Source organism: Chrysemys picta, chromosome 6 (assembly GCF_011386835.1).
Source record: "Chrysemys picta bellii isolate R12L10 chromosome 6, ASM1138683v2, whole genome shotgun sequence".
NCBI classification, from domain to species: domain Eukaryota; kingdom Metazoa; phylum Chordata; order Testudines; family Emydidae; genus Chrysemys; species Chrysemys picta.
The window spans coordinates 18,661,276-18,687,367 of NC_088796.1; the positions used below are offsets into that span (position 1 = coordinate 18,661,276).

General features: G+C 40.9%; 2 protein-coding genes across 25 annotated transcripts in view; one reads left to right on the forward strand and one right to left on the reverse strand.

Moving 5' to 3' along the window:
* Positions 1–1,344, reverse strand: part of POLI (DNA polymerase iota) — a 20,029-nt gene extending 18,685 nt beyond the window's left edge. The window contains exon 1 of one of the 4 annotated variants that reach the window (XM_065598737.1): positions 1,328–1,344. Coding sequence is in view for 2 of the 4 variants with exons in the window: in XM_065598736.1 (XP_065454808.1) it covers positions 1,081–1,195 (115 nt within the window). In the remaining 2 variants the exon portion in view is untranslated. Of the gene's footprint in view, positions 1–463; positions 1,021–1,080 lie in introns of those variants that run through there. The other 3 variants (XM_065598736.1, XM_065598735.1, XM_065598738.1) reach the window with 3 other exon arrangements.
* Positions 1,272–26,037, forward strand: C6H18orf54 (chromosome 6 C18orf54 homolog). 21 transcript variants are annotated; one of them, XM_065598750.1, is made up of 10 exons: positions 1,450–1,699; positions 1,865–2,060; positions 3,194–3,514; positions 8,671–9,450; positions 12,056–12,206; positions 14,158–14,266; positions 18,908–19,039; positions 22,344–22,417; positions 24,296–24,353; positions 24,572–26,037. In XM_065598750.1, exons 3-9 carry the CDS (start codon positions 3,244–3,246, stop codon positions 24,303–24,305), a joined length of 1,527 nt encoding a protein of 508 aa, XP_065454822.1. In that variant the 5' UTR covers positions 1,450–1,699; positions 1,865–2,060; positions 3,194–3,243; the 3' UTR covers positions 24,306–24,353; positions 24,572–26,037. The 21 variants fall into 21 exon arrangements, 19 of the variants coding, with proteins under 19 accessions (XP_065454815.1, XP_065454822.1, XP_065454823.1 ...); XM_065598743.1 differs by lacking the exon at positions 24,296–24,353 and having other exon boundaries at positions 1,272–1,699; XM_065598751.1 differs by lacking the exon at positions 1,865–2,060 and having other exon boundaries at positions 1,548–1,699.
* The last annotated feature ends 55 nt before the right edge of the window (positions 26,038–26,092 follow it).

A 26,092-nucleotide genomic window follows, 5' to 3' on the forward strand; every position in this document is an offset into this window, starting at 1 on the left:
AAAAAAGTGTACTAAGCTACATTTTAATACGCAAAAAATATCAGATTTCCCCCCTTCTGGAAACTTCTGTTTTGTTTTCTTTAGACGAAAGGGAATGCACTTTAAGTTATATGAGAATGTGCTGAAACGTGCAACATTTAACTGCTTCAAGCCAAGGTTTCTAATTTCAATGAATTGGTTTTTTGCATGTTCCTAATGTGAAACAGGACTGAGCACTGGGAGCAGCACCATTTTCTAGCTAATATTATTTATATTATCTTCAAGCAGATGTGGTGTTTTACAAGCAAATATGATGCCTGAGTTCAGCTACACTGTCAACATTTAAATAGGTTTGGAGGCATTACATTTGTGTAGGTAAATACTGATTTCCCCATACACACATAAACCAACAAAAATATTTCCATTGATAATAACTGAAATGTACAGACAGGCAAAGTAACAACATTTCTGTTTGAGAACTTACTAGTGTGTGATTTGAGAATATTTACTTTATATATTTTGACAGGTGATGTTGGCAATGTGTGTTTTAACTGTTACAAAGCTTTAACTTTTTAAATCTCACTCAGTCTACTTTCATTAAATATTATTCTCGGTCACAGCCCACATTGTTATAGCCCCCCCCCAAAAAATCCCCCAAATGTGAAAATTTAAAAATTGCTAAAACCTAAGAAAATGCTTAAAAATAAGCATTGTTATTATCCATCAAAATTATATAAAAAAAAGTTAGTCGACTTCTGACAAGCTCCACATTTGAACTAGCCCCAAAATCTGATGGGGGGGGGCATTGAGGGGGAGATAGGAGGGGCGCTGTGCGGAGACAGGGGGGACACGGAGGGAGAAACAGGGAGGAGGGGGAAAGGGGGGGAACCAGGGGGGCGCCGGGGGAACGCTGCTAGGGGGCAGAACGGATCCCTGGGGGAGTCGCTCAGTTCCGGGCGGGACAAACACTCGTATCCAGGCCCCAGCTCTCGACGTCTGTCTGACTTGGCCGCCCGGCGGGCTCCAGATTCTCCCCGCCGGCAACAGCTCCAGCCCCCCGCCCGTGCTCGGTGTGAGGCGGCCCGCGGGGCCCGCATTTACATTGTGCTCCGAGCGTGGTGGCGGAGTCTCTCCCGGGCGCCGCATGGTTCCAAGGACCGCCAGGCTCCGGGCAAAGCCAATCCAGTTCCTCCTCCTCCTCCTCCGGGAGCTCCATGCAGCCGCCGCAGCGGAGAGGCGGACTGAGCCGCTCAGCTCCCGTCCCTTCCCCGAGCGGCCCGCACGCGGAGCTCAGCCCGGCGCTGGCTGACGCGGGATGGGTATCGCGCGCGCTTCGCTAGGAACCCACCCGCCAGCTCTGCCTAGCCACGCCCACTGTGTGCGCCGCGGGGTCAGCCCGCACCCTCCGGCCGGAGCGACCCACGGGCACAAACCGCGGGCAGGCAAGAGACAAGGGAGCTCAGCCTCGCCCACAGCAGCCAGGCAGGGTCTGTCAGACATAACACCTCCCTGCTGCACCACTTCGCCGCCCAGCCCAGGCCTGGCTGGCGGGGTCCGCTCCTCACACTAGCGCAAGCGGGGTAGAGGAAAGCAAAGGCGTTGCTGCAAACCCTTCCCGCGGCAACACCTTTCACGCCCCTGGCAGGTGTGCGCGGGTGCTCCGATGGTATCGCAATCACTGTTACTGCGATGAGGGCCATATAAGGCCCTGGAGAGAGAGGTACATAATCTGCACGGACAGCAACGGGGACATGGCGGTGGGATGAAGAAAGAGGAGGGTTACTCAGTGCAGCCAGTGGGGTGATCTAGGCATGTAGGCACATTTTAGTGGCTCGGCTTGATGGGTGGATAGACAAATAACATATTATTGGGTCCTCTATTACAGACATCATTGAAGATGTAAGTTTTCAGGAGGGATTTAAGCGAGGAGTGGATCCTTTTCCTGGCACACAGGAGCAGGGCACCCAGAGTCCAGCTCAGCTCTCTGCATCACAGCAGCGTGCGCCTACCGCGGCGATGTATGGCAACGGCCCGCTGGGCATTCTGGGAGTTGTAGTCCCCAGCTGGCTCAGACGGAGGAGGTAAACTACAACTCCCAGGAAGGAGCGCGACCGGGTGCTCCTGCGCAGTGACTAGCCAAGCGCCATTTTGAAAGAAGTGTCGTTGTACTTTAAACTAGCGGGCGGCAACGGCGGCTCTGGGGTGCTGAGGAGAGTAGATGTCGCTGCTGACTGTCCCGGCTGGGTATGCGTGCCTTAGAGCCCCCGCGGGGTGTCCAAGCCCCCCACTGGGGCTCAGCATTGTAGCCTCCCCGGCCGGAGCGAGGTGCGAAGCGGGCAGCGGGGCGGAAGGTCTCTGGGGGCGGTGGGGGTCGGGGCTGGGCAACAGCCCTGCCTCTCGTGTGAGGCGCCAGCTTGGGCGAGGCTGTGGTTTTCAAAGAAGCCTAAAGGAAGCGAGGTGCCTATTTCACATGGGATTTAATTCCTTTCGGCGTCTTTGAAAATCCCAGCTTCAGCATTTAGTGCTAGTCTGTGTTTATGACCCTTCAGTAAATGTCAGTCCATGGAATTGTGATAAATTGGCTTGATCTTAATTGCATAGGTAGGACGGAGGACCTTAAAAGCTCTTAGAGCCTGTCCAGTGTCACCCACACCTGTAGTTGGCAGGGGTCTTTAATACACCATTCCCAGTGCTATTGCATCTAAACTGTTCTTGAATTTCTGCAACGACAGTGCTTTTATCACTGTGGTATATTCAACTGAACCACTTGCTTATACTATTAAAAAACAGAAAAAGCTAGTTTAACAGTGTGGTGGCCGTACAGCATGCAAGGTGCCTTTTGGATATGAACACTCAGATTCTTTCACTTTTCTTTGTCCAGATGCAGACTTTTTTGTTTTGTGCTCTGAATGCTTTTGTTTTTCTGATATTGCCTACTCATACATGTATAAATCATAAACTTTTTTTATTTTTTAAAGCTCTGAGGTCAAGAGCTACATTGAATGTCTGGCTTTTAGCTGAATAAAAGCTTAAAATTGCTGAATGGAATCTGTTGGCTTTTAAATAGTGCAACTATCAAAATTGGTGAAACTCTTACTGGTAATAAACATACAGATGCTTGATAAAATTAAATACAGATATTTGGAAGTAAAGTGTATGAGAGGATATCTCAGTACAGGTTATATATTGCTTATATTTGTATTTCTTTACTTAGACTCTTCAGAAAGATGAGAGGAGATTCCATTAGTCATTTGGATAAAAGCCATGGCATGCTCGTTTGAAAAAGACAGCATTTACTCGCCTGAATCTACTGTGTCTTCTCTCCTAGCAAGCTGCAGCCTTAACAGTAGTTACTCAAACAGCTCAATTCAATACAAAGACAAGGTATACAACTCTGCATCTCAGGCTTTGGAGGCTTATATTGAAGATTTTGACCAAAGTCTTATGTCTTCAGAAGTAAGCACTGGAAAAATCTGCATAGGTCAGAGTACTCCTAAAGATAAGTCAGCAAAGTTTGCTTCTGTACAAAAATACGGTATGTTTCCTGTAAATGAAGCTTAAATTGTGGTTTTGTTTAATATTTTGACATATCCCTAAAGAGAACATCTCATGAACTGGTTCTGTCATCTTTTACAATTTTCAGTCTGTTCTTGTTTTGTTATGTATGGCTATAGATATCTTATTGAGACTTAATATTTTTAATTCCTTTTTGGGATTTGAAATCTGTCAAAAGTCTTAACACTGATCAATAACTTAATTACTTGTTTTGTAGATGAAATCTATTTGATTTAATGAATATTTGCTACATAACAAATTGTAAGCATATATTGTGTAATGAATGGTGCTTAGATAGTGATGCTTCTCATTCTCTGTAATAGTTAGTCTTCAGTAAAAATGAGTTTTTATATTTAGTCTTTTAAAAATAAAACCATCTAAATTTGAAATTAGAGATCTATGGTGGAAGTGGAAGAAGTCTGCTAACTACACTTCCTCAGTTTCATCTCCTATCTGTAGAAGTTTTTAGGTGTGTAAAGGAACCTGATCTCCTGGACTGCAAACTGGGCTGGGGTGAAACTGCACTTCCATACTGTGCTGTTTACCTCTTACTTTCATATTAAAGATTAAATGAAACTTTTGTAAATAAAACAAGATTTGAAATCATAAGCAAATATAAGTAAAAGGTAGAATACTGCTGGAGTGGTGGATTATAAAGGGGCTACAGAATTTTGGTCTAATTTTAGTTGTTAGGTTTAGTGTGGTGGTGGTCTGTAATATATACAGGCACTAACTACATGATCTAGTGGTCCATTTTGGCCTTAAACTCTATATTTGGAATAGCTGTTATTGCCATATACATAAATATAGTGCAGGTCTTACCATGGGAGTGAATAAAACCACTGTTCTATATATGCCACACATTATATATGAAAACACTGTTTTAGATCCCAATCCTGCATCACTTACTTGCCTGCTTAAAACTGAGAATGTGAGTAATACCACTGAAGTCAATGGGATTACTCATTCTTAAAGTGAGGGTGTGTATGTTTGTAGGATTGAAGCTCTCACTTTTTTTAAAATGAAGTTATTGGGTCTACTGTCGTGTATCCGTTGATCTGTAGTGCCTTTAGTTACTATCAGTCCAACAGTGGTGAGCTTAATGGAAATCAAAATATCTTTCTGGGGACCCCAGAAAATATGTTTTTGAGATCTGAGAGATTGAGCTCTTAGCCAAAAACTAGTGTTGAGTTTTGTTGAAAAGCTGAAAAGTATCCTTATCAGATGGCAAATGTCACTGACACAATGGACTTAAATGCTATTTTAAAAATAGAAAACCTGTCAGTGATACCACAGTGAATATTGCATGTCCTGGATCTTAAGCAGGTGTAATTTTATGGAAAATTCTACATTTGGGGGGGAAAAGAGGAAAAAAAAATATGGTAGAACAACTTAATGAGTAACTGATGTTTGGAGCTAATCAGAGGTTAAGAATGTTAGGATAAATCACTGTGGGGAAATAGATTTGTGGATAGTGGGCTGATGACACAGACATAGGTACAGGAATAATCTTACTGCTCTGCAGCTGATTAAATATAAATCATCTACACAATATATGATGTGCATGTATAGAACGTAATAATGTAAATCAGTGCCTAAACTTGGATCTTGACAAGGATTCAATTTCTGTTCCTAGAGTAATATCAGAATTATATAAAACTAATTTGCCTGAGCACCTCTTAGATGCTGGTGGTATTATCAGTTCAGATAGTTGGGGTTTACTTGTTGCTTTATCTGAACTAGAGTTTTTGGCTGCACCATGACTAGGAACAAATGTTTGTAGAAGTTTTGCATTAGTCTTTACAGCTGTGTTAGTTAATTGAGTGCCAATAAACTCAAGTTAACTCTAATTACCACCACCAGAAACTCTAGTCAGAAACATCTCCAGGTGTTTCTGACTAGAGTTTCTGGTGGTGGTAATTAGAGAAACTGTTTTAGTGGCATGCAGTTTGTTTATGGTTAGATAAGGCTGATAGTTTTGTTTAATAGCTTTGTGATTCTAGTGCTTGTTTAAAAACAACTTTTTCTGTTCAGTGAAAATATTTTCTCTTTCCCTTGGATACTGAAAGCACTTTACAAACTGAGCCCCCAATTCGGCACTGAGCCTCATTGGTGGTGCTCTACTGAGCATATGTCTGCACGTTCTACATTTGCCAGACTGGATGTGTTTAATACAGTAGATTAACACATTATGCAGTTGAAACTGCTGGAAGATTTTAGGTAGTAAAAATACCTAAAATGAAATTTGGCTAGGAAGGTAGAATACACTTTAATGATGGCATCAGAATCTCAATTTTATAAATCTCTTCTAAAAGACTGAATTCTGACCCTGCATAGCTTCTGAGTTCTAGTATAATCACAGGCTGACATTCTGTAGCTGCAGGCTATTGTCTTGTCCTTTCAATTCTACTTTTCTCTTCTAATATACTTGCTGCACTTCGGGGTAGACAGGGAATCAGCTTTAATATTCATGTATAGTCACTATTCAGCCTGAAATATTACGGATGGATTAGCAAAATGCCTAACCTTGAAGGAAGGCATGCCCTAAAATTGGACACCTCTGTTTCTTTTGCTGATGCTAGATCCTACAGTATTCAAATAGTAAGATTTTTTTGGGGGGGAGGCAGAGACTGTCTTATGTCTGTGAAACTCCATGTGCACTTGTGGTGCTACATAATGTTGTGATAACAGCTACAATTTACATATGATAGCAACTTGGACGCTCTCTATTGGAGTTAGCTGTATTCTGTGTCCCAATAAAACTTTAAAATTAAAAAGCTAATTGCTGAAAAGGTTTCAGCATCCTATGAGTTCTGTGCGCCCTGTAAATCATCATTTGAAATGTATTATGGGCAAAATGGACAGCTGTGCACGTGTGTACCTAAAATCTGTGTAATTCATGTTTATATACGAATGCAATTCTTTGAAAATAGAGTACTCAGCCCTGGTCCACAGTACAAACTTACGCTGTTATCTAAGTTCCCTGTAAGCTGCGCGGCTGCGCAGCAGCCTTCTTAGCGCCATGCAGACACTTAGGGAACCCGCCTGAGGGACCTGCTGCAGCTGGCCCCAACCTAGCCCGGTCTCCAACCTGCCTCGGCCGGGACAGCCCTCCCCCGGTCCCAACTCTGCTGTGCCTGGACTGGCCGAAGCACCCCTCCCCGGCCCGAACCCACCCCTGGCCTGGACCTGCCAGGAGAGGGGCACCTATCCTGTGGCCCCAGCCTCGGAGCTGCTGCAGCAGGGAGAGGGGCCTCTCCTACTCCCCCTCCCCCGAGCTCGGGTGCTACTGAGGGAAGAGAGGGCTGGGGGGAGTCCTCTCTCTCCCCACCGTAGCCCTGGAGCACCCTCCTGCACCCCAAACTCCTCATCCCCGGCCCCACCCCAGAGCCTGCACCCCCAGCCAGAGCCCTCATCCCCAGCACCCAACCCTCTGTCCCAGCCCTGAGCCCTTCCTCCCTGGCCCCACCCCAGAGCCTGCACCCCCAGCTGGATCCCTCATACCCCCTGCATCCCAATCCTCTGCCCCAGCCCTGAGCCTTTCATCCCCACCCCAGCGCTGTATTTTCCACACCCCTGAGTGACACAGTTATACCGACTGAACTCCCAGTGTAGACTGACCTATGTTGACAGGAGAGCCTCTCTCCCATCAACATAGCTACTGCCTCTCAGGCAGGTGAAGAAGCTCTCCCAATGGTGAGGTAGTGTCTTCACTAAATGCTGTAGCAGAGCTATAAGTATAGACAAGCCCTGGGTGATTAATAGTATTTCTGACAGAAGACAGGGGGAGGTTATGTAGTTGAGCAAACTTAAGAAAAAAAAAAAGTTCCCTTCTGGCTAAGGATCTTTGTTTTAGTTTATAGAGTGCTATACAAATATGAAAAAATCCTTATTGCCATCTTCTTTAAACAGCTAACACAAATAGAGTTCAAATTGCAGACTTGTCTGTGTGACTACAAAAAAGATAATTAGGAAAGCTCTTCCCAAGAGCTTCTTTTGGGGATAGGTAGGCTGCAAGCTTTTGATTTAACTTTTTTTTGGGAGGGGGCTTATATTTGTGACCCAAATTGTAGTCAGGCACAGAAGTGACTGTGGGATGCCTGAGCAGAAATTAGAGTTGGAATGCAAGCCAAGTAATTAAGTGGTTTTAGGAAGAAAGTGAGTATTTAACTGACACAACTTTAACGTCCTAAAAATACTAACAGGAATATTTATTGCTAATATATGCCAAGATTTGTTTCTAGGGGTTTGCATTGGGAGGCCCACCTTTATAAGCATGGGGATTCAACATCCTACAGGGAGAACAGTTAGTAGTAGTAGTTCCATTTTGGATCTTGCATATGAACAAGTTCTGGGTAGAGGATGATTTGTATACCCTATCCTTATCCTAGGTTACCATTTTAGAGGAATGCACTGCTGTTGGGGAAAGGAAGGTTTGTCCATACCACTTTGTATCAGAGTTTATGCCTCTGCAGTGAAACAAAGATGGCAGCTTAGATCCCCTTCCTTCTAGGAGTTTGAGAACTTCTTGGTATCAATATTTTAGCGGTATTTTCATTGTTTTTAGCCCTCTGCTCTGTGACCAACTTTCTGGTGATGTTTGCATTGGGGTGTATAAACTGTATCTCACTGAGAACTCCCCCAGGTTCCCCTCCCCCTGCCAAGCTGCATCTTCCTGGGCATCAAACAAAATGAAGCTCTAGATCCATAATGCCTCCAATCCAGGTGATGTCTGAAATATGCGGCTATTTATAGTCAAAACACTTCTCTGAATGGTGCACCATTTTGGTTTTATGAATCATATAAACAGCAGAAAGAAGATGCTAGATTTTCCCCATAACCATCCCCCTCTACAGTTCCACAGGCATAACACGAGTATCTTGACTCATGGGGACTTTTAAGACAAAAGTTTTAAATGATTTTATTTTGTTCATTTTTGCCACCAATATTTTGAGAGAAGTGGAGTCAGAATTGATAGACTGTGATGCTTTGAAACATCAGTATACAATATTCACATTGTAATTTAGTAAAAGAACTGTAATGTAAAAATGTATCTATTATAGGTTTTTTTAAATATATGGTTTTAATGCATTTTTTAAATTTAGGAAAATATATAACAGTCTCTTTGTTTTTCAGCTTTGGAGGACTTTAACCAGCAAGTAAAACTCAACTCCATTGCCTCACCTTTTATAAGACAAACTGTTTGTGACCCAGACTTGATTAGTCTCACCACAGATGATCTACTAGCATTTCCAGCAGATGGATCACTGCCTTTTATCCACAAGAGTCCTTCTGGGTCAGGGCTTCAAAGTGGCAAGTGGATTAGGAAGTCACTGAAAAAACCTGCCTTCTATCCTTATCAGACTTCTTCATTTGATGTTGAAAAAGACTTTGATTTCCAAGACAATGGCAACGCTGTGGATAATCGAAATCATTACAGAGACGTTGACAAAGAGAAACACAATGTGTATAAATCTCTCAAATACAATTCTATATTTTCTAAAGAAAATGCAGGGGATTGCCTTTTTCAACAACAGTCTGAGTCCATTTCTGTCAAGAATTATCCAAGGTGGCTTACTAGCCATAAGTCTGACTTGAATGTGTCAGGGATAAGTAGTATTCCTGATTTCAAGTACCCAATCTGGCTAAAGAGTCATAACCTTTTATGTGATTCAGCTAATCAAAGTTTTATTCAAACATTGAACATGCAAGATGAATTTTCCTCTTCACAAATGTGTGAGAGTATGAAAAAAAAACACATTGTGAATAAATTAGACTGCAATTCTTTTGAACAAAATAGTTATCTGGAGCCAACAGGTGACAGTGAAGTAACAGGAAATTGCCGATATGTCAGACCAAGTACAGACTTCCAACCTGGCAATGTTCTCTCAAGACAGTCCAAACAGCCATTCAGAGGTAACTGCATTACACATGATTTGTTTTGAATGTTTCTTGAGAATGTTAAATGCAAAATGTTACTCTTTTAGTCACACATGACCGAACATGCTCCTGCTATATTGCGCAGAGTGAACCGCTGCACAGTAAGACTATTCACACCTATCCTACATGGGGGAGTGGTGAAAAATCCATGCTCCTGAGTATTTAGGGGGGGAGGGATAGCTCAGTGGTTTGAGCATTAGCCTGCTAACCCAGGGTTGTGAGTTCAATGCTTGAGGGAGCCCCACTTAGGGATCTGGGGCAAAATCAGTACTTGGTCCTGCTAGTGAAGGCAGGGGGCTGGACTCGATGACCTTTCAAGGTCCTTTCCAGTTCTAGGAGATAGGATATCTCCATTAATTATAATTATTATTGGAGGACTTCGATGATACACTATAAATATTCTTGAATCAGCCTAGCTAACGCCTCTTGAGGGGGTGGATTTACTATAGAGACAGAAAAACCTGGTGGTCTAGAAAGTGTCTACACTATGGTGCTACTGCAGCACAGCTGCAGCACTATAGCTGTGCCGCTGTAGAGTCCATAATATTAACATTCTCTAAGTTAGAGTGAACAAAGGGCACTTTACTCCTAAATGAGAGTACCTATACGGGGTTAACACTGTTTTAACTTATGCACCTTGACTTCACGCTTCTAGCTGGTTTGCCTTTGTGACCAGCCTCTGCCAGTTTCTCCCAAAACAGCAGCAGCAGATACTGCACTGAGAATACCTGTGAGCCACTGTAGCAGGAGAGAATGGAGAGAGCTGGACATTACTGTGCCCACTTGTGCGATATGGGGAGAAGGACTCAGCGCCCTATCCCTGCAGGTGGCACAACGTGGCGCTGTAGCTCCCTCAACTCCTTAGGGGATGAGAAAGCCAAGCTTACCCCATAGCCAGTTTGTGTCCAGTTTCTGATCCTCCCTGGGAGCATCATGTGGAGTGGGTGCTCTTTCAATTCCCAGGGTCGGGAGCAGCTTGCTGATCTGGACTCCATTCATAAATCCCCCAGCATGTGGTGCCAGCAGCCCAACAGCTTTTTCCTGTTGCTAGCTAATGTGGTTAGTCATGTAGCTCAAGGGGTAAAAGTCTGTGCTGCAGTGTTGATGTATGGTTGGGATTGGATTTATTTAAAAAAAAATACCCCTAGGAAATTCATATAAAATCTAATTAAACCTATTATTTTAGATGACAAAGTCAAGCACTCAGAAGTTCGGAAATGTCATTTACAGATGCCTGCATAACTTTAGTTTGCACCCCTTGGTGTATATTTATTTTTAATTATATTATCACATATTATTTTTTTTCACAGGACCCCTACCTCACTCAGTCCAGAGGCTGGCTGGACAGGTAGTTGAATTAGGGTTGCACGTGAAAACGTAAATCTGTCCCTTCCTAATTTTCGAGTGCTTGACTTTGCAACCTAATTAATGCAATTTTTGTATGTAATTACATATGGTGTGTGCGTAAGCAGAACTTCTTGAAATACCTATTATGTAACACTATGAAGAGGAAAACTCACCTATTTGCCAGCCATTTGAGAACCCTCAATATTAACATAGATTTGATTAGATGATCTTAATATCAGAGTGCTTTATAAAGTTAAGGAATCTTGAATGTTGTATTCTATAAGTGAGTTATGGAAGGAAACATCTGACTGCCTGGAAAGGCTGTGGCTATGTTAATATTCCCTTCAATTCACATCTGACACAGATATGCAATTGAACAATGATATGCCCCACAGCAGGGGTCGGCAACCTCTGGCACGCGGCTCGCCAGGGTAAGCACCCTGCCAGGCCGGGCCAGTTTGTGTACCAGCCGCATCTGCAGGTTCGGCGGATCGCGGCTCCCACTGGCCGCGGTTTGCCACTCCAGGCCAATGGGGGCTGCGGGAAGCGGCGCAGGCCAAGGGATGTGCTGGCTGCAGCTTCCCGCTACCCCCATTGGCCGGGAGGGGCGAACCATGGCCAGTGGGAGCCACAATCGGCTGAACCTGCGGTCGCGGCAGGTAAACAAACCAGCCTGGCCCGCCAGGGTGCTCATCTGGTGAGCTGCGTGCCAGAGGTTGCCGACCCCTGCCCTACAGCCACAATAAAGATCAGCAGAGGCACTGATGCTGGAGGTCCCCCACTATAAACATGAGACAGTTGTCAGGGCATTCTTTGTGAGGGATACTCAACTTTGGAATTCTCTTTTCCCCAAGTGTTGAGGTGGGTTGAAGGCTAAAGAGTTTTTGTTTACTGTAGAGGTTATTTTATCTTCTGGGATGTTGGGAAGAGCAGTCCACTGTATTTGAGACTTTTCTGGGGACTTAGAGCTTGGAATGGAGACCTATTTATGTTTTATAAAATCATATGACAAGATTTTTAAAAATAGATGCCTAGAGTTAGTCTCATAGTTCCATATTAAGAGGCTGTCTGTGAAAGAGGACCGGCTATTTCCAGGGTCTTACAAATTATTTAGAATAAGTCTGAACAGTATCATGTAATAATGAAAGTGAAATTGCTGACTTGAAGAATCTTGGTGTATAGTAACTGGTGATACTGTGTTGTGGGGTTTTTTTGTTTGTTTGTTTGTTTTTAGATGACCAGATTGAGTTGCTTATCTTGAAGGCAAAGAGAACTCTAGAGTCTTCTGTTGAGAATTTATCAAGTGCTCTGAAAAATGATGGCAGCCCTTGCACAGTAGATATACTGGAAGCAGAAAGATCCTGGGAAAATGTTCCAGTTGCTTTGTGAGTAAACAAAAATAAACATTAGAACAATTTGTTCTTGAAAGTGTATCACATCGTACTTAGGCAATGTGGTGTGTATGCTGTAGATCAGTGGTTCTCTCTTTTATATATAACATGTATGGCCCTGAGGATGTCACATGGACCGCAGCTGTGTGCTGATTGGGCTGCAAGCGGCCCGCAGGTTGAGAACCACCGCTACAGATCATTTTAGATCAGCATGATTTGCTCACATATAAATGCTAAGGAAAGAGAAGGGAGTGTTTTTAGAAGATATTTTATCATATTAGGTGGTACATTACTGTCTCCTGTTCAATCATATTATCAATTATCAGGTTTCTATTTTCACTAAAACCACTTTGATATATTTCTGTATCACTATTTTTGTAAATTTTGTTAGTGCAAGAAAAGTTTTGATGTAAGGGAACACACTGACACATTATTCATTTGTTTAGGGGGGGGAAGTTGATAGCTGTGGAGGCTCCTGGGCAGCTTCAGAGATGGGTTTAGATTCTTGAACTGGGTGTTTGGAATAGTCCTGGATGTAAAATCCCACTTGTCTGACAGAAAAGGATTGTCTTCTATGGGACCAAATAATGTGACCTACGCTGAAAGGGAAAGTAACCTTAAATGTTCTGATTTGAAAATGAAGTCAAGGGGGGAGGATTAGCTAACACAGGAAAAGAGTCCGTGGTGTAAATAGGATGTTTTGATGAGTTATTTGAAAGAGGAGAGCGAAGATTCTTGGTGCATTGGTAGATGAGTATTGTTCCAAATATAGGGAGCAGACCGAATTTGGTATAGTGGAAAGCTATAGTAAAAAATGTTAATATCTCATCTTCCTTCCCACTACACCCCCTCCTTTTTTAAAATGACTATGAAGGTCTTGTCTACACAGAAAAAGTGGAACTTAATCACCAGTGGTGGAAAGTGGTGCAGACAGGGCTCACCTGTCAGTACCAGTGGTGGAATTGAACTTGTGTTGAATCACATTTTGGCTAGGGTAGGCATGGGAGCATAGAAATGTAGGGCTGGAAGGGACCTGAAGAGGTCATCTACTCCATCCCCACACGCTGAGGCAGGGTTAAGTGTACCTAGACCATCCCTGAGGGTTTGTCTAACCTGTTTTTGAAAACCTTCAATGATGGGGATTCCACAACCTCCTTAAGTAACGTATTCCCTTGCTTAGCTGTTTAGAAAGATTTTTTTCCTAATATTTAACCTAAATCTCCCATGCTGCAAACTAAGCCAATTACTTCTTGTCCTACCCTCAATGGACATGGAGAACAATTGATCATGGTCATCTTTAAAACAACTTTTTATATATTTGAAAACTTATCATGTTCCCCACCCCAGCCTCTTCTCCTCTAGACTAAACGTGCCCAATTCTTTCAACCTTTCCTCCTAGATCATGTCTTTGAAACATTTTAGCACTTTTGTTGTTCTCCTCTGTACTATCTCCAGTTTCATTGTTTTTCTTAGTGTGGTGCCCGAAAGTGGACATAGTACTCCATCTGAAGGGCTCACCAGTGCCAAGTAGAGCGGAACAGTTATCTTCTGTGTCTTATGTACCATACCTCTGTTAATACACCCCAGCATCATGCTGTTGACTAAATTTCAAATTGTGACCCACTAACCCACAAATTCTTTTCTGCAGTGCTGCTGCCTAGCCAGTTATTTCCCACTTTATATTTTGCATTTGATTTTTTTTCCTTAAGTGTAGTACTTTGCATTTGTCTTTATTTAATTTCATCTTGTTGGTTTCAGAGCAATTCTCCAATTTATCAGCATCATTCTAATCCTGTCCTCTGCAACCTCTCCCAGCTTTTTGTTATCTATATATTTTATAAGCATATGAAACATTAGTTCCAATGACATGTGAATGTATTTTATAGCAATTTGAGTTTGTAAAGCTGTTTCATACTTTCAATTGCATGTTTAACTTTTTGTTTAGCAAACCTCCAGTGCCTGTACACTGTGAGGAAGATGAGAACGCTCTACAATCACCCAAGGCTAACATTGTAAATGAATTCCTTGAAGACTGTTTAAATAATGACAATCAGGTAGGTTAAGCTGAATTTTGCCTGTTTTGTAATATTTCTTGCTTATAGTAGTCTTAAAGGAAATCATAACCCTTTACAGTTCTGTAAGTTGTTTCTAGTGCATGTGCTAACATGGGCATTAAAAGTACATAAGCCCAATAAATAGTAGCATGAGGAACACTTGTAAATTGGTTTCTGTTCTAGCTTTAATAATGAGTTAACAGCAAAAGGAAAAATTGTAATGACTTTAAATAGTCACATAATTTTAATGATTGAACCCTACTTTCTGACCCCTCTGATCAAGAATTGCAAATAAATAGCAGTTGGTCTTAACCTCTTTTGGTAATAGTAATTGTTTCATTAGTTGCTTGAATTTTCTATCCTATATTTTAACGTTTTTCCTATCTGATGTAACTAAATAGTGGTGGTCTCCATATAAATATCTGATTCTACTAATCTCTTAGCCTCAGTAATAGCTTTTGTCAATCAGTTGAGTTCCACAGGTTAGTTATGTATTGTATTTCCTCTTGTACATAAGAATGGCCCTACTAGGTCAGACCAAAGGTCCATCTAGCCCAGTATCCTGTCTTCCGACAGTGGCCAATGCCAGGTGCCCCAGGGGGAATGAACTGAACAGGTAATCATCTTGTTTACTGGTATCTGATTAATAAACATAAAAAACCCAACCTATCCCCAAATATTTAAAAAACATAACCGCCAAAAACCATATTTCCACCCTTTTTGAATTATGAGGATCCTCAATATTGAAGCCATGGCCCTTATTCCATAGGAATAATGTCCGATGCTTCCGGCCGTATTATTCTAAATACTTACACTAACCTCTTCTATCTTCGCTTGAGCTCCAGTATATTTTTTTTCTTCCTAAAATATAATGCACACAGCACAATTCTTCTACTAAGCACAAAATGCAAAGGAGGCATAAGCAATAAACCCATTACAAAAATTGTAGCACCGCATTCTCACTCCAAATCCAAGGTCCGTACAGGATAATTTCCAGTGCAATTGGGCATTCCTTTCCCTCTGTAAAATAAACTAAAAGAAAGGAACATTATTTAATTTTTAGGCCATAACTTTAATTGTGATGTGTGGACCCACTTTCCCTTTTAATCTGCACTACAGTATGTGAAATTTTATTCATCATGGTAAATGGTCCGACCTATTTAGACTCCAGGACCTGATTTTTCGATGTTCATTTCAAATATATTACTCTATCTCCGATTTTCCATAATCTACTGTCTTGAGCCACACGAGAATCCACCTAGTCTCTGGCTTTTTCAATGGTGTCAGTTTAAATTCCATTTTCTTATGTTCTATTGGTAACTCCCATACCCACTGGGTAACTGATACCTCCTCTTCCTCTTCTGGGTACCCTCTTCCTCCTCTTCTACTGGGGGCGCTTCTTCAACTAACTTTGGTTCAGTTTCTGGAAGTGGGCATTCATGCACCTCTCCTTCCATCGGGAGAGCATATGGTAACACCATTGCTTGTTTGTTATTCTCATAAGTAACATCTATGCTAGTTAACATCATGGTCCATTGGGCCATCCTGGTATATGATATTCCTTTCCCCTGCAGTTTTCCTGATTAAAATATACTTCGGGGAGAGTGAGCTGTTTGTATTATAATAGGGACTGTGCCAATAGTCAAAGCAAAAGCTTCAATGGCCCACACAGCAGCTAAACATTCTCTTTCACGGATCCCAAACTGCTGCTCCGTAGGGGTTAATCTAGGCTCATATGCTACCGGTATTAACTTCCTGTCAGTTTCTTGCAGCAATACCGCTGCTAGACTTCGTTGGGTTGCTGCCAGCGTAATCACAAATGGCTTGTTTATTTCTGAGAATTTCAATGCTGGAGCTTGCATCAAAGCTTGTTTTAAATTACAGAAAGCTTTTTCTTATTCAGGCACCCACTCCCATTCTACTTTATTTTTTTAGTAAACGCCACAAGGGTCAAGTTATAGTGGCAAAATTCCAGATGTGTTTTCTTAAATAGTTAAACCCACCTAACATCACCCTCAACGCATGAGAATCCTCTGGCCTTGGTAAATTCATTAATGATTTCACCTTTTGTGGATCTATCTGAATTCCTTGGTCCCCTAAGGTCACCCCCCCAAATAATTCACTTTCCTCTGCTCTAGTTGGGCTTTCTCTTTATTAGCCTTGAAACCCGTTTCCTGGATAAGTCTCAACACTTTTAGTCCTCTCGATCACCTCCACCTCCTCCTCTACATATGAGGTGACAACTCATCTTCACCACCTCCTTATCTACATATGAGGTAACATTCTCCCGATCCTCTTTGGATAATTGATCCAGCATTCACACCTCCCCTCAATTTCAAATACTTCCAAGCGATATTCCAAATCACATTTACTCCTTTCTTCTGCTTTTTACTCTTCACCTCCCCTTGCTGAATTTCAAAGGGCAAATTGGCTGGAGTTGATTAACATATACTCATTTGCATGGTTCCTCCAAAGGAGCAGCAGCACAGGAGCCAGCAAACAATTGTGAAAATGGTAGTTTGAGTGGAGATCTGTTGTAGGAAAAAGGAGACCAAGCCCCTGGTCCTTAGGGGCAGTGAATGAGTTCTTGAGAGTATGTGTTTGCTCGGTAGTTTGTTTTCAGTTTGTAAAGTTTGGTAGGGGGCAGTGTGTTGAGAGAAGCAGAGCATTAGATCATGGCTAGGCAAGCCCTACCCCCAATCAAGGTTTAGCTGTGATCTAATGCTTTGCTTCTCTCCACACACACATAAAAACATGGTTCTCTCAACAAACATATACAGACGTATAAAGGCAGCCAACTGGCTAACCAGAGGCACAGGAACCATCAAATGGAGCTGTGAAAACGGGGGAGTTGTGGGAGTTTGGGGGACGGTGTGTCTAGTTTGTGTGTGGTTTTTTTGTTCTGCTTGTTGTTTATGGGAGCTTAGGAGGCAATGACAGCTACAAAGACCTAAAGAATGGAAGAAACAATGAAGACAGGTTGGTGTGGAAGCTGCAGGATGTACATCATTCTGGAGAGGGTGCCTGAAAGGTGATTCGTTTGTATGAAGTGTCCCTTGATAGATTTGATGGAAGAGAGGATCTTAGGTTTGGTGGTGCAGCTAGAAATAATGGTTGAGTTTAGAAGGGGATTTGAGCAGATGATGAAGGGAAGGCGAGAGGAGGCTGAAGGGAAAACTCAAGACTTGAAGATGCATGCTGGACAAGAATACTGAGAGGATAATCATATGGTCAGTAGATATTCCTACTGCTAAACTTCTATTACTCAAACATGGAATTTCTTCCCATAGAGATTCTATGGTACAGTTTGATTCATTTAAGATTTTTACTATACACCTCTACCTCGATATAATGCTGTCCTCGGGAGCCAAAAAATCTTACTGCGTTATAGGCGAAACTGCGATATATCAAACTTGGTTTGAGCCGCCGGAGTGCACAGCCCTGCCCCCCGGAGCGCTGCTTTACCACGTTATATCCGAATTCGTGTTATATCGGGTCGCGTTATATCGGGGTAGAGGTGTATTTGACTGTATGCTTCCTTTCACATGTTTTGCCATTCCCAGGCCAGTTGCAACCTACTCTGTCATTCCTATATATTTTTTGTTTTTATCGCATCTATTGTGTGGAAAAAATCCATGCAAAGATCACTCTCTAGTTAAGTTTCATAGCTTTCCCTTATAAATCACAATTTAAAAAAAAATTCCTCTCATCTTTCAACTATAGTAATCGGAAGTGTTACTTGTTAACAAAAGTAGGCAAATAATTTTCAAACAGAGGTGATTGTTCTTAAGCTACTGATGTCCCTTCTAAAATTAAACATTCACAGTTAGAAAATGTGGAAATTCACAGTTCAGGTTCTAAATAACTCTTTTCCAAGGTGTTTACTTTCCAAATGTTGGGAAACATATGCTGTGCATGTTATGGGTGAATGTGGGATTGAGTTTGGTTCTGGACTTATCATATTTTTATTAAAATTAATATTTGGAGTTAAGAATTTTTGTGTGCCCAGCTATGTTCATTATTAGTGTAACTTACATCTATCAAATAAAGACAAGACACACTAAAAGCATGATCTCGATACCAACTTGCTGTCAGAGCAATTCCTGTATTACTTTATCATTTCTAGACCTGATTCTGCCTTTTGGGAATGTCTACACTGCAATTACACACCCGTGGCTGGCACATGTCAGTAGGCTTGTGCTATGGGGCTGTTTAATCAGTGTCTAAATGTTCAGGTTCCAGCTGGTGCTCGGGCTGTGGTACCCCACAAGGTGGGAGGGTCCCAGAGCCTGGGTTCCATCCCAAATCCAAATACCTACACCACAATTAAACAGCCCCTTGGCCAGTCCCTGCAAACCCGGGCCAGCTGCAATGTAGACATACCCTCTGTTACTCAAGGTCTACTGCACTGTACCTACGTTGGTTCCATGGGCTACAGTGCCATAAAATTGATGTAGTTGGGAATGAGGCCCTCTATATGCTATTTCTATATAGTCTGACAAAAAAGTAGTGGAAAATCCACATAGGTCACAACTATCAAATTGTCCTAAAGAAAAATTAAAAGTAGCAGGTCTGATTTTTAAAATGTTACAGCTCTTGTTTCATTGCAAGATCTAAAATCTTTCTGCTTTTTGGTTTTAGGAAAATACATTTTCTGGAGGTAACCACCATGGGCCAGTTGAAGCTTTAAAGCTAATGTTGTTCAACCTACAAGCAGTTCATGAAAGCTTTAACAAGAATAAAACTGCTGAACAAAATGATGAATTTAAAAAAGTAAGCAGTTTCTTCTTGATATTGGGTCTTATTGATATTACTATCCTGTCTAAGTTTTCTGTGGGACTGTACTTGTAAGAACCAGCCTACAAAGATGTGAGCACAGTTACCCATATTCATTCAAATTGGAGATAAAGACCTGTTTTGTCTTCTGGTTCATATATTTGACAGTGTAGTATTATTCCCAGTTTTCTACTGTTTTATCCAGTCTACTGTAACTCTGTCGCAAGTGGTGGAACTTGTACCAGTTGTGTTGAGAGAACCTAATGGAGCTCCATGTTAGGAAGTTTTTTTCCTGATACTCAGTATTCAGCCTACAATTCCCCCTTAATTTCAAACCACTACTCGTAGTCCCTTGGACCACCCTACATCATTCTCTCTTTCTCTCTCCTCCGTGGTGTTAACAGGGTACAAATATCTGAAGAGTGAAAATATGCCCTTCCTTTGTTAAACGTTAGGCATATTGTACATATTATTACCATGGTTTTCAACCCGTGTTCTGCAGACCCCTGGGGGTCCACAGACTATATTTAAGATTTCCAAAGGGGTACACACTCCCATTCAAAATTTTTTGGTGGTCTGCTTTTAATCCTTTTCCCATAAAGGCCCCAGTTCAGGAAAGCACTTAAACACATGTTTAAACCTATTGAAATCAAAGGGACTTAAGCACGTATTTATCACTAAGCACGTGCCTAAGTGCTTTATTGAATTAGGATGTTCTTAAGCGTGTTCCTAAATTGGGGTCGAAGTCAGTTTCTCCCCCCCACACCCTTTTTTTATTTTTACCTCTTTAGTGAACTTTGATTTATCAAAATATCTTTTATAAAGAGATATTCAGAAATTAATATTCCAAATGTGGTCACCACCCAAACCATATGGACAAAAACTGTCATGTTTTTGATGTGACTCTTTACATGTAGTCCATAATTTCTTACTGACTCTTTCTGCCACATCAGACTGCAAGATTATGTCCAACTTCCTGTCCCACTCTCATCTTTTGGTTTCTTTCATATTAGATTGGATAGATGGTATACTGTATTTAAGAGAACAGGGCTAGGTATCTGGAGATATTTTATTCTATCCTTTATCTAGCTCTAAATTTGTTTCTTTTTAATCAAGCTTTCACTCATCTATTGGTCTGTTCATACATTTAATTGGTTCTAGAATTCAAATGTCTGCTTTAGATCTAGAATGTTTAATATCTTTGTGTATTAATATTTTTAAGTGTTCTTCGCTGTTTCAGCTTACACACAACTGTATGCGAATCATCTGTGCATCCTTCCCTGCTTCAGACTCTTTCTCAGACCTTTAGTAGTTTGAGAGTTCTCTTTTCCTCAGTTACATGAAACCAGAATACTTCCTCTCACCAGTTGTCTTCAAAACTTCGTGCTAGCTACTACAGTGCCTCTGAAGGGGGTCTCCATCATTTTTAGTGCAAGGCTAGTAATTCGATCTGTTTAACTCAAACACACTGCTTTGTAGACTGAACATGTAAGCCAACATGAGGTATCTTTTGCCATTTGCCATTAATGATCTGGAGGATGGCATGGACTGCACTCAGCAAGTTTGCAGATGACACTAAACTGGGAGGAGTGGTAGATACGCTGGAGGGTAGGGATAGGATACAGAGGGACCTAGACAAATTAGAGGATTGGGCCAAAAGAAACCTGATGAGGTTCAACAAGGACAAGTGCAGAGTCCTGCACTTAGGACGGAAGAATCCCATTCACTGTTACAGACTAGGGACCGAATGGCTAGGAAGCAGTTCTGCAGAAAAGGACCTAGGGGTTACAGTGGACGAGAAGCTGGATATGAGTCAACAGTGTGCCCTTGTTGCCAAGAAGGCTAATGGCAATTTGGGCTGTATAAGTAGGGGCATTGCCAGCAGATCGAGGGACGTGATCATTCCCCTCTATTCGACATTGATGAGACCTCATCTGGAGTAGTGAGTCCAGTTTTGGGCCCCACACTACAAGAAGGATGTGGAAAAATTGGAAAGAGTCCAGCGGAGGGCAACAAAAATGATTAGGGGGCTGGAGCACATGACTTACTAGGAGAGGCTGAGGGAACTGGGATTGTTTAGTCTGCAGAAAGGAAGAACGAGGGGGGATTTGATAGCTGCTTTCAACTACCTGAAAGGGGGTTCCAAAGAGGATGGATCTAGACTATTCTCAGTGGTACCAGATGACAGAACAAGGAGTAATGGTCTCAAGTTGCAGTGAGGGAGGTTTAGGTTGGATATTAGGAAAAAACTTTTTCACTAGGAGGGTGGTGAATCACTGGAATGGGTTGCCTAGGGAGGTGGTGGAATCTCCTTCCTTGGAGGTTTTTAAGGTCCGGCTTGACAAAGCCCTGGCTGGGATGATTTAGTTGGGAATTTGAGCAGGGGGTTGGACTAGATGACCTCCCGAGGTCCCTTCCAACCCTGATATTCTATGATTCTATGATTTTGAATATAATAGGAAAATTTCACCCTATACAGTATCTTCTTAGGCACAGGAAGAAAAGAAGGATTTCCATGAGAAACATGGCATTTCAGATTAAAGGGATACATTACCTAATATTTGGATTTGCTTTTTTATAATCGCATCAGAAAGGTGGAAAGCCTCTAAGCATATATTTAGATGAAGAAAAGTCATGCTCAAATGCATTTAATTGTCCTATATTACAGAAACAAAATGTTTTAATAAAATCTGTTTAAGAAATTCTTTACCTACTTGTTACTTACCGTGTGCCTGTCACGTTATGCTAGTATCCTGTCCTATCTCCCAAAGCCATGTTGGAGCAGGTCAGTAACTGGATGGAAGACTTCAAAGAACATGTGCTACAAGTAGTGTTTAATTCAGAAGGTGAATTAAAACACTTTTCCAATGAGGCCAGCAGTTGTGCACTGTGCTGCTAGAGATGCTGTCTTGCATGCATAATGTGTTCTAACAAAAATATCTTGACCACTCCTTAACAGACATGGCAATTTTCACCAGGGCAAGGAATTTTATCCATACTATGCTTACCCTATTTTGAATTAGGCAATTACATTTTGCTACCTTAATTTTTCTGCGGTTTCAAGTGAATTTGATGCAAATTAGGAACAGGTATTGAAGACTCTGTTATGTTGCTATGTGTTAAACTCTTCTACTTCACCCACAAAGCTCGATTCAGTGGCGAACAAGCTGATCCTTATAGTATGTGTATAATTTGTAAAGTTGTCAGAGACCCTATGGGGTGAAAGATGCTATATAAATGTAAACTATTCATATCTGTCCTGTTAGTCATTTGTTTATATTTGACAGATTTCTTTTTTAAGCTTTCAGAAGAAGCAGTTTCTGAATTAAAGCAATGTGACAATGTCGTGATCCCTATTACTAAGTCCCTTCGAAGGTAAGTGTACTAATTCTCTTACTCCGCATAATTAATTTCTCCTGTCTCAAAGTCTTGCTTGGAAAAATAATATAAATTAGTTTGGATATGAGAATTATCACATGGATTGGAAACTAGCTGATGTATAAACACAAGTTAATTGTAAATACTAAAAATACATAGCAATTTATGGATCTAAGGAGTATCTAGTGAGCTGCTGTAGGGTTTTATCATAATATTTACATTATTTCTTCTGGGAGTCTTATAAAATTTGCAGGTGAAAACTGAAGTAATAAAAACTTGGAGAAGTTAGAAATATGGGACAAGGAAATTTTTAAAAAAGTGATTCCACCTAGAAAACAGTTTTTAAAAAAGTGGAATAGCCATGTTAGAGTATAACTTTCGATGGGTTGAAGAAAGAAACTTGGAGGGAATCGTGGGCAGAAAAATTAGATATGAACTTGTAATGCAGTGTGGTAGGAAAAGTAGCCAATGTAATTTGATGATGTGTGTGTTGAAGCATACTGTTGCATCAAGAGTAACCATAGAGTTGGTCCTTCCAGAAAACAATTTGTGTGGGAAATCTTCATTGCTGCATGACAGGGAAGCATCATAATGAATAGCTTACTTGAGAAAACATTTTCTGTGCATGAAATAAACACGAGTCCCATTTAAATAAATGCTCATAAATTGGTTGGAAACCTCTTGAACGCCAAAAGGCAGAATGGAAAAAACAGACTTCATAATAGAATCATTTTAACTTAATAACTGCTAGAGTATAATTCTGTTTCGACAAACTGTCCATCTTCACTGTTAAATGTTAAATAAAAGTAAAATGTAAAAAGTGAAAATATAACTTAGGTACAGAAATAATTTCCTAACATAGTGCACTACTTTAGCATCCTAATTTGACTTTTAGACCAAAGCCTGGTCTACACTACAAAGTTAGAGCAATGTAAGCCTCCTTGCATGGACCTAGTTGTGCATTTGTGCATGCTTAAATTTGTCTCCCACTGAAGTAAGCACTCCATTATGCTGACATAGTAACGCCATCTCCCCAAGTGGCAACTGAGCTATGGTCAATGTACTGGGGTTGACACGGCGTGAATATAGACACTGCATTACCTATGTTGACCCTATCAGTCCTCCGGCAGCTGTCCCACAATGCCTGAAACTGACCACTCTGGTCACAATTGTGAACTCCACCCCCCGGGGTCACAGTGACCGGAAGGCATCCCACTTCCCTGCCTTTCAAGCCCTGCACATTTTTGAAATGCCTTTTCCTAATTGCCCAACTTGGCACACCTGGTAGCTCTCCATTGTTGTGCGCAACTGCCCAGCTAACCATGCTGGCTACATGCTCCAACTTGGAGTTGACCGGATCTCCTGGGCCTGTGTGTAGAAGAGGCTGTGCAGGCACAGCTACGGAACAGCAGTATAAATGTGAACATCTACTAGCAGATAGCACAGAGCATGCAGAAGAAAGGGTACAACAGGGATTAGCAGCAGTGCTATGAGAAAGCAAAGAAACATCAGCAGACGTGTCACAAGGCCAGGGAGGCCAACAATATGGTGCCAAGCCACAGATCTGTCCCTTTTACAAAGAGTTGCATGCCATACTTGGTGGAGACCCCCACCACCATCCCACACATCACCCTGCAGTTCTTTTTTTATAAACTATCTCATTCTCTTAAATAAGTAATGAAAAGAAAGGACCAGTCTTCTCCATTAAAACTCATTGACTAAAATGGAAATAAGATCAAGCCAGAAGTTGGCAATTCAGATTTATAAAATTTAAAGTATTAAGTATGTCGCTAGGCAAAATCATTGATCTTAGAAGAAGCTGAGGTTTTTTTATATAATGCAGACTAAAATGTCGTCCTTTCTTGCTTTTAACAGTTATAAATAGGAAAAATAGACATCTGTAGAAAAAATGAAGAAATGCAGTGTCATGAAAGTATGTCTACAGTTGAATTGTCCCTTTAAATCAGCATTTAACAAAATGTTTAATTTGTTTTCAGTTTTACATGTCAATATGTATTAAAGAGATGCCTCAAAACTGATTAAGTGGTGTTAATGAAGTACTGCCATTTCTGTTAAATATACGTAACTTAAATCATAATATATACTTATCGATAAGAGTGGGGTATTTGTTTTGTTTTGTTTTAAATATAGGGCTTTACACCATTTGTCCCGGCTCAAAGGCCTAGTTGATGATACCAGTGGCAAACAAGATCAGAAAGATTATCATCAAGAAGATGGAAAGGAAAAAAATCTACAAATAAGAAATACCGTGTTGGAAACTGAGCAGTCTATATAATTTAAAATATTAGTACCTGTATAATAACCATTAACTTTTCTTTGAGAGCAGTTTCATAGGTCAAATATATTTTTATTTTTATAAATTTGAGAAAAGTGTGTTATTTTAAAAGTACCATACAGGATTTCTACACTTTTTTTTTTTTTAGCATTGAGGTGAAAACTCCAAAATGTATGAGTAATACATATAGAATCTAGTAAAATCTAATATTATCTGGAAAGACCGATACTATAAAGAATATTTATTTTATTAAAATAACTTGAGCAACCATCAAGGAAAAGGCTCTGTGGTCTATAAATAAAATTCAGAAACTCAAAATGCTACGCCACATTCAGCAGCCCCATTACATCCCCCACACTCTGCTACAAAATTGATAGAAATAAGGAAACTGAAGAGTGAAACTTATAAACTTACGCAAACAGGAAGGCTTTGCAACAATATTACAAAAAAGCTCTGGGATCATTGCTTTCTGATAGAACTTTATTTTGACATGATTATAGTCAGGAGCAAAGCCTTCAGATTACTGAATTTGCTAACTCTAGAAACCCTTCTCAGGCATTTCTCTAATACAAGTCATGTAATCCCCTTTCAACCATTATTTCTAGTTACAGTAAGACAATATCATGACAGATTTATAGGATGAAATACCAAAGTTCCTCAAGAGGCCAAATGAGTCTAGCTGTGACCTATTTCTTTGGATAGAAGTGCCATAAAATAATATCACCTAACTTTGAAAAGTAGTCCTTTTTAAGCATGCATTTGCATAGCTGTGCATTTTCTTCCATGCACTTTGTCAGTTGAGAGATTAATCGCTAAAGGTCAGTTTACCTTTTTGTACTAATACAGTTGTATAAAATCCCCTCAAACCAAGTCAGTAAAGAAGCTTGAAAAGAACCAAAAGAATGCATTTAAAAGTTCCAGAATGCTGCATCAGTTCTTCAGGCTAGAGCAGTGTTAAATAGATCATTCAAGGAAAAGCTAGTTTGTCACTTGAAGCCTGGTGCAATGATGTTTGAAATTAAAAATAAAACAAGCATGAAATTTTTCAAGTGCCAGGATGTGGGAATTCTGTATTTAAATTATGCCTGTTGCATACTTCCTAGAAAAGAGCTGATTTGGTCTCTAAAGATATATATTGGTAAATTGGTAATGAAATAAATATATTTTTAATTAATTAGATAGGGGCTCATTATGTCTCTTCACCACTATGTACATGCTTGTGGCTAAGTGTTAACAAATACTATTTTACATCTACAGCTCACATGAAAACATTGTTTGGTATTTGTCATTTGCAGAATTTTGATTAAAAATATTGTCAGCAGTTATGATTCACTATATATACACTTTATTGATATCAAGTGCATACTTTTTGTCCA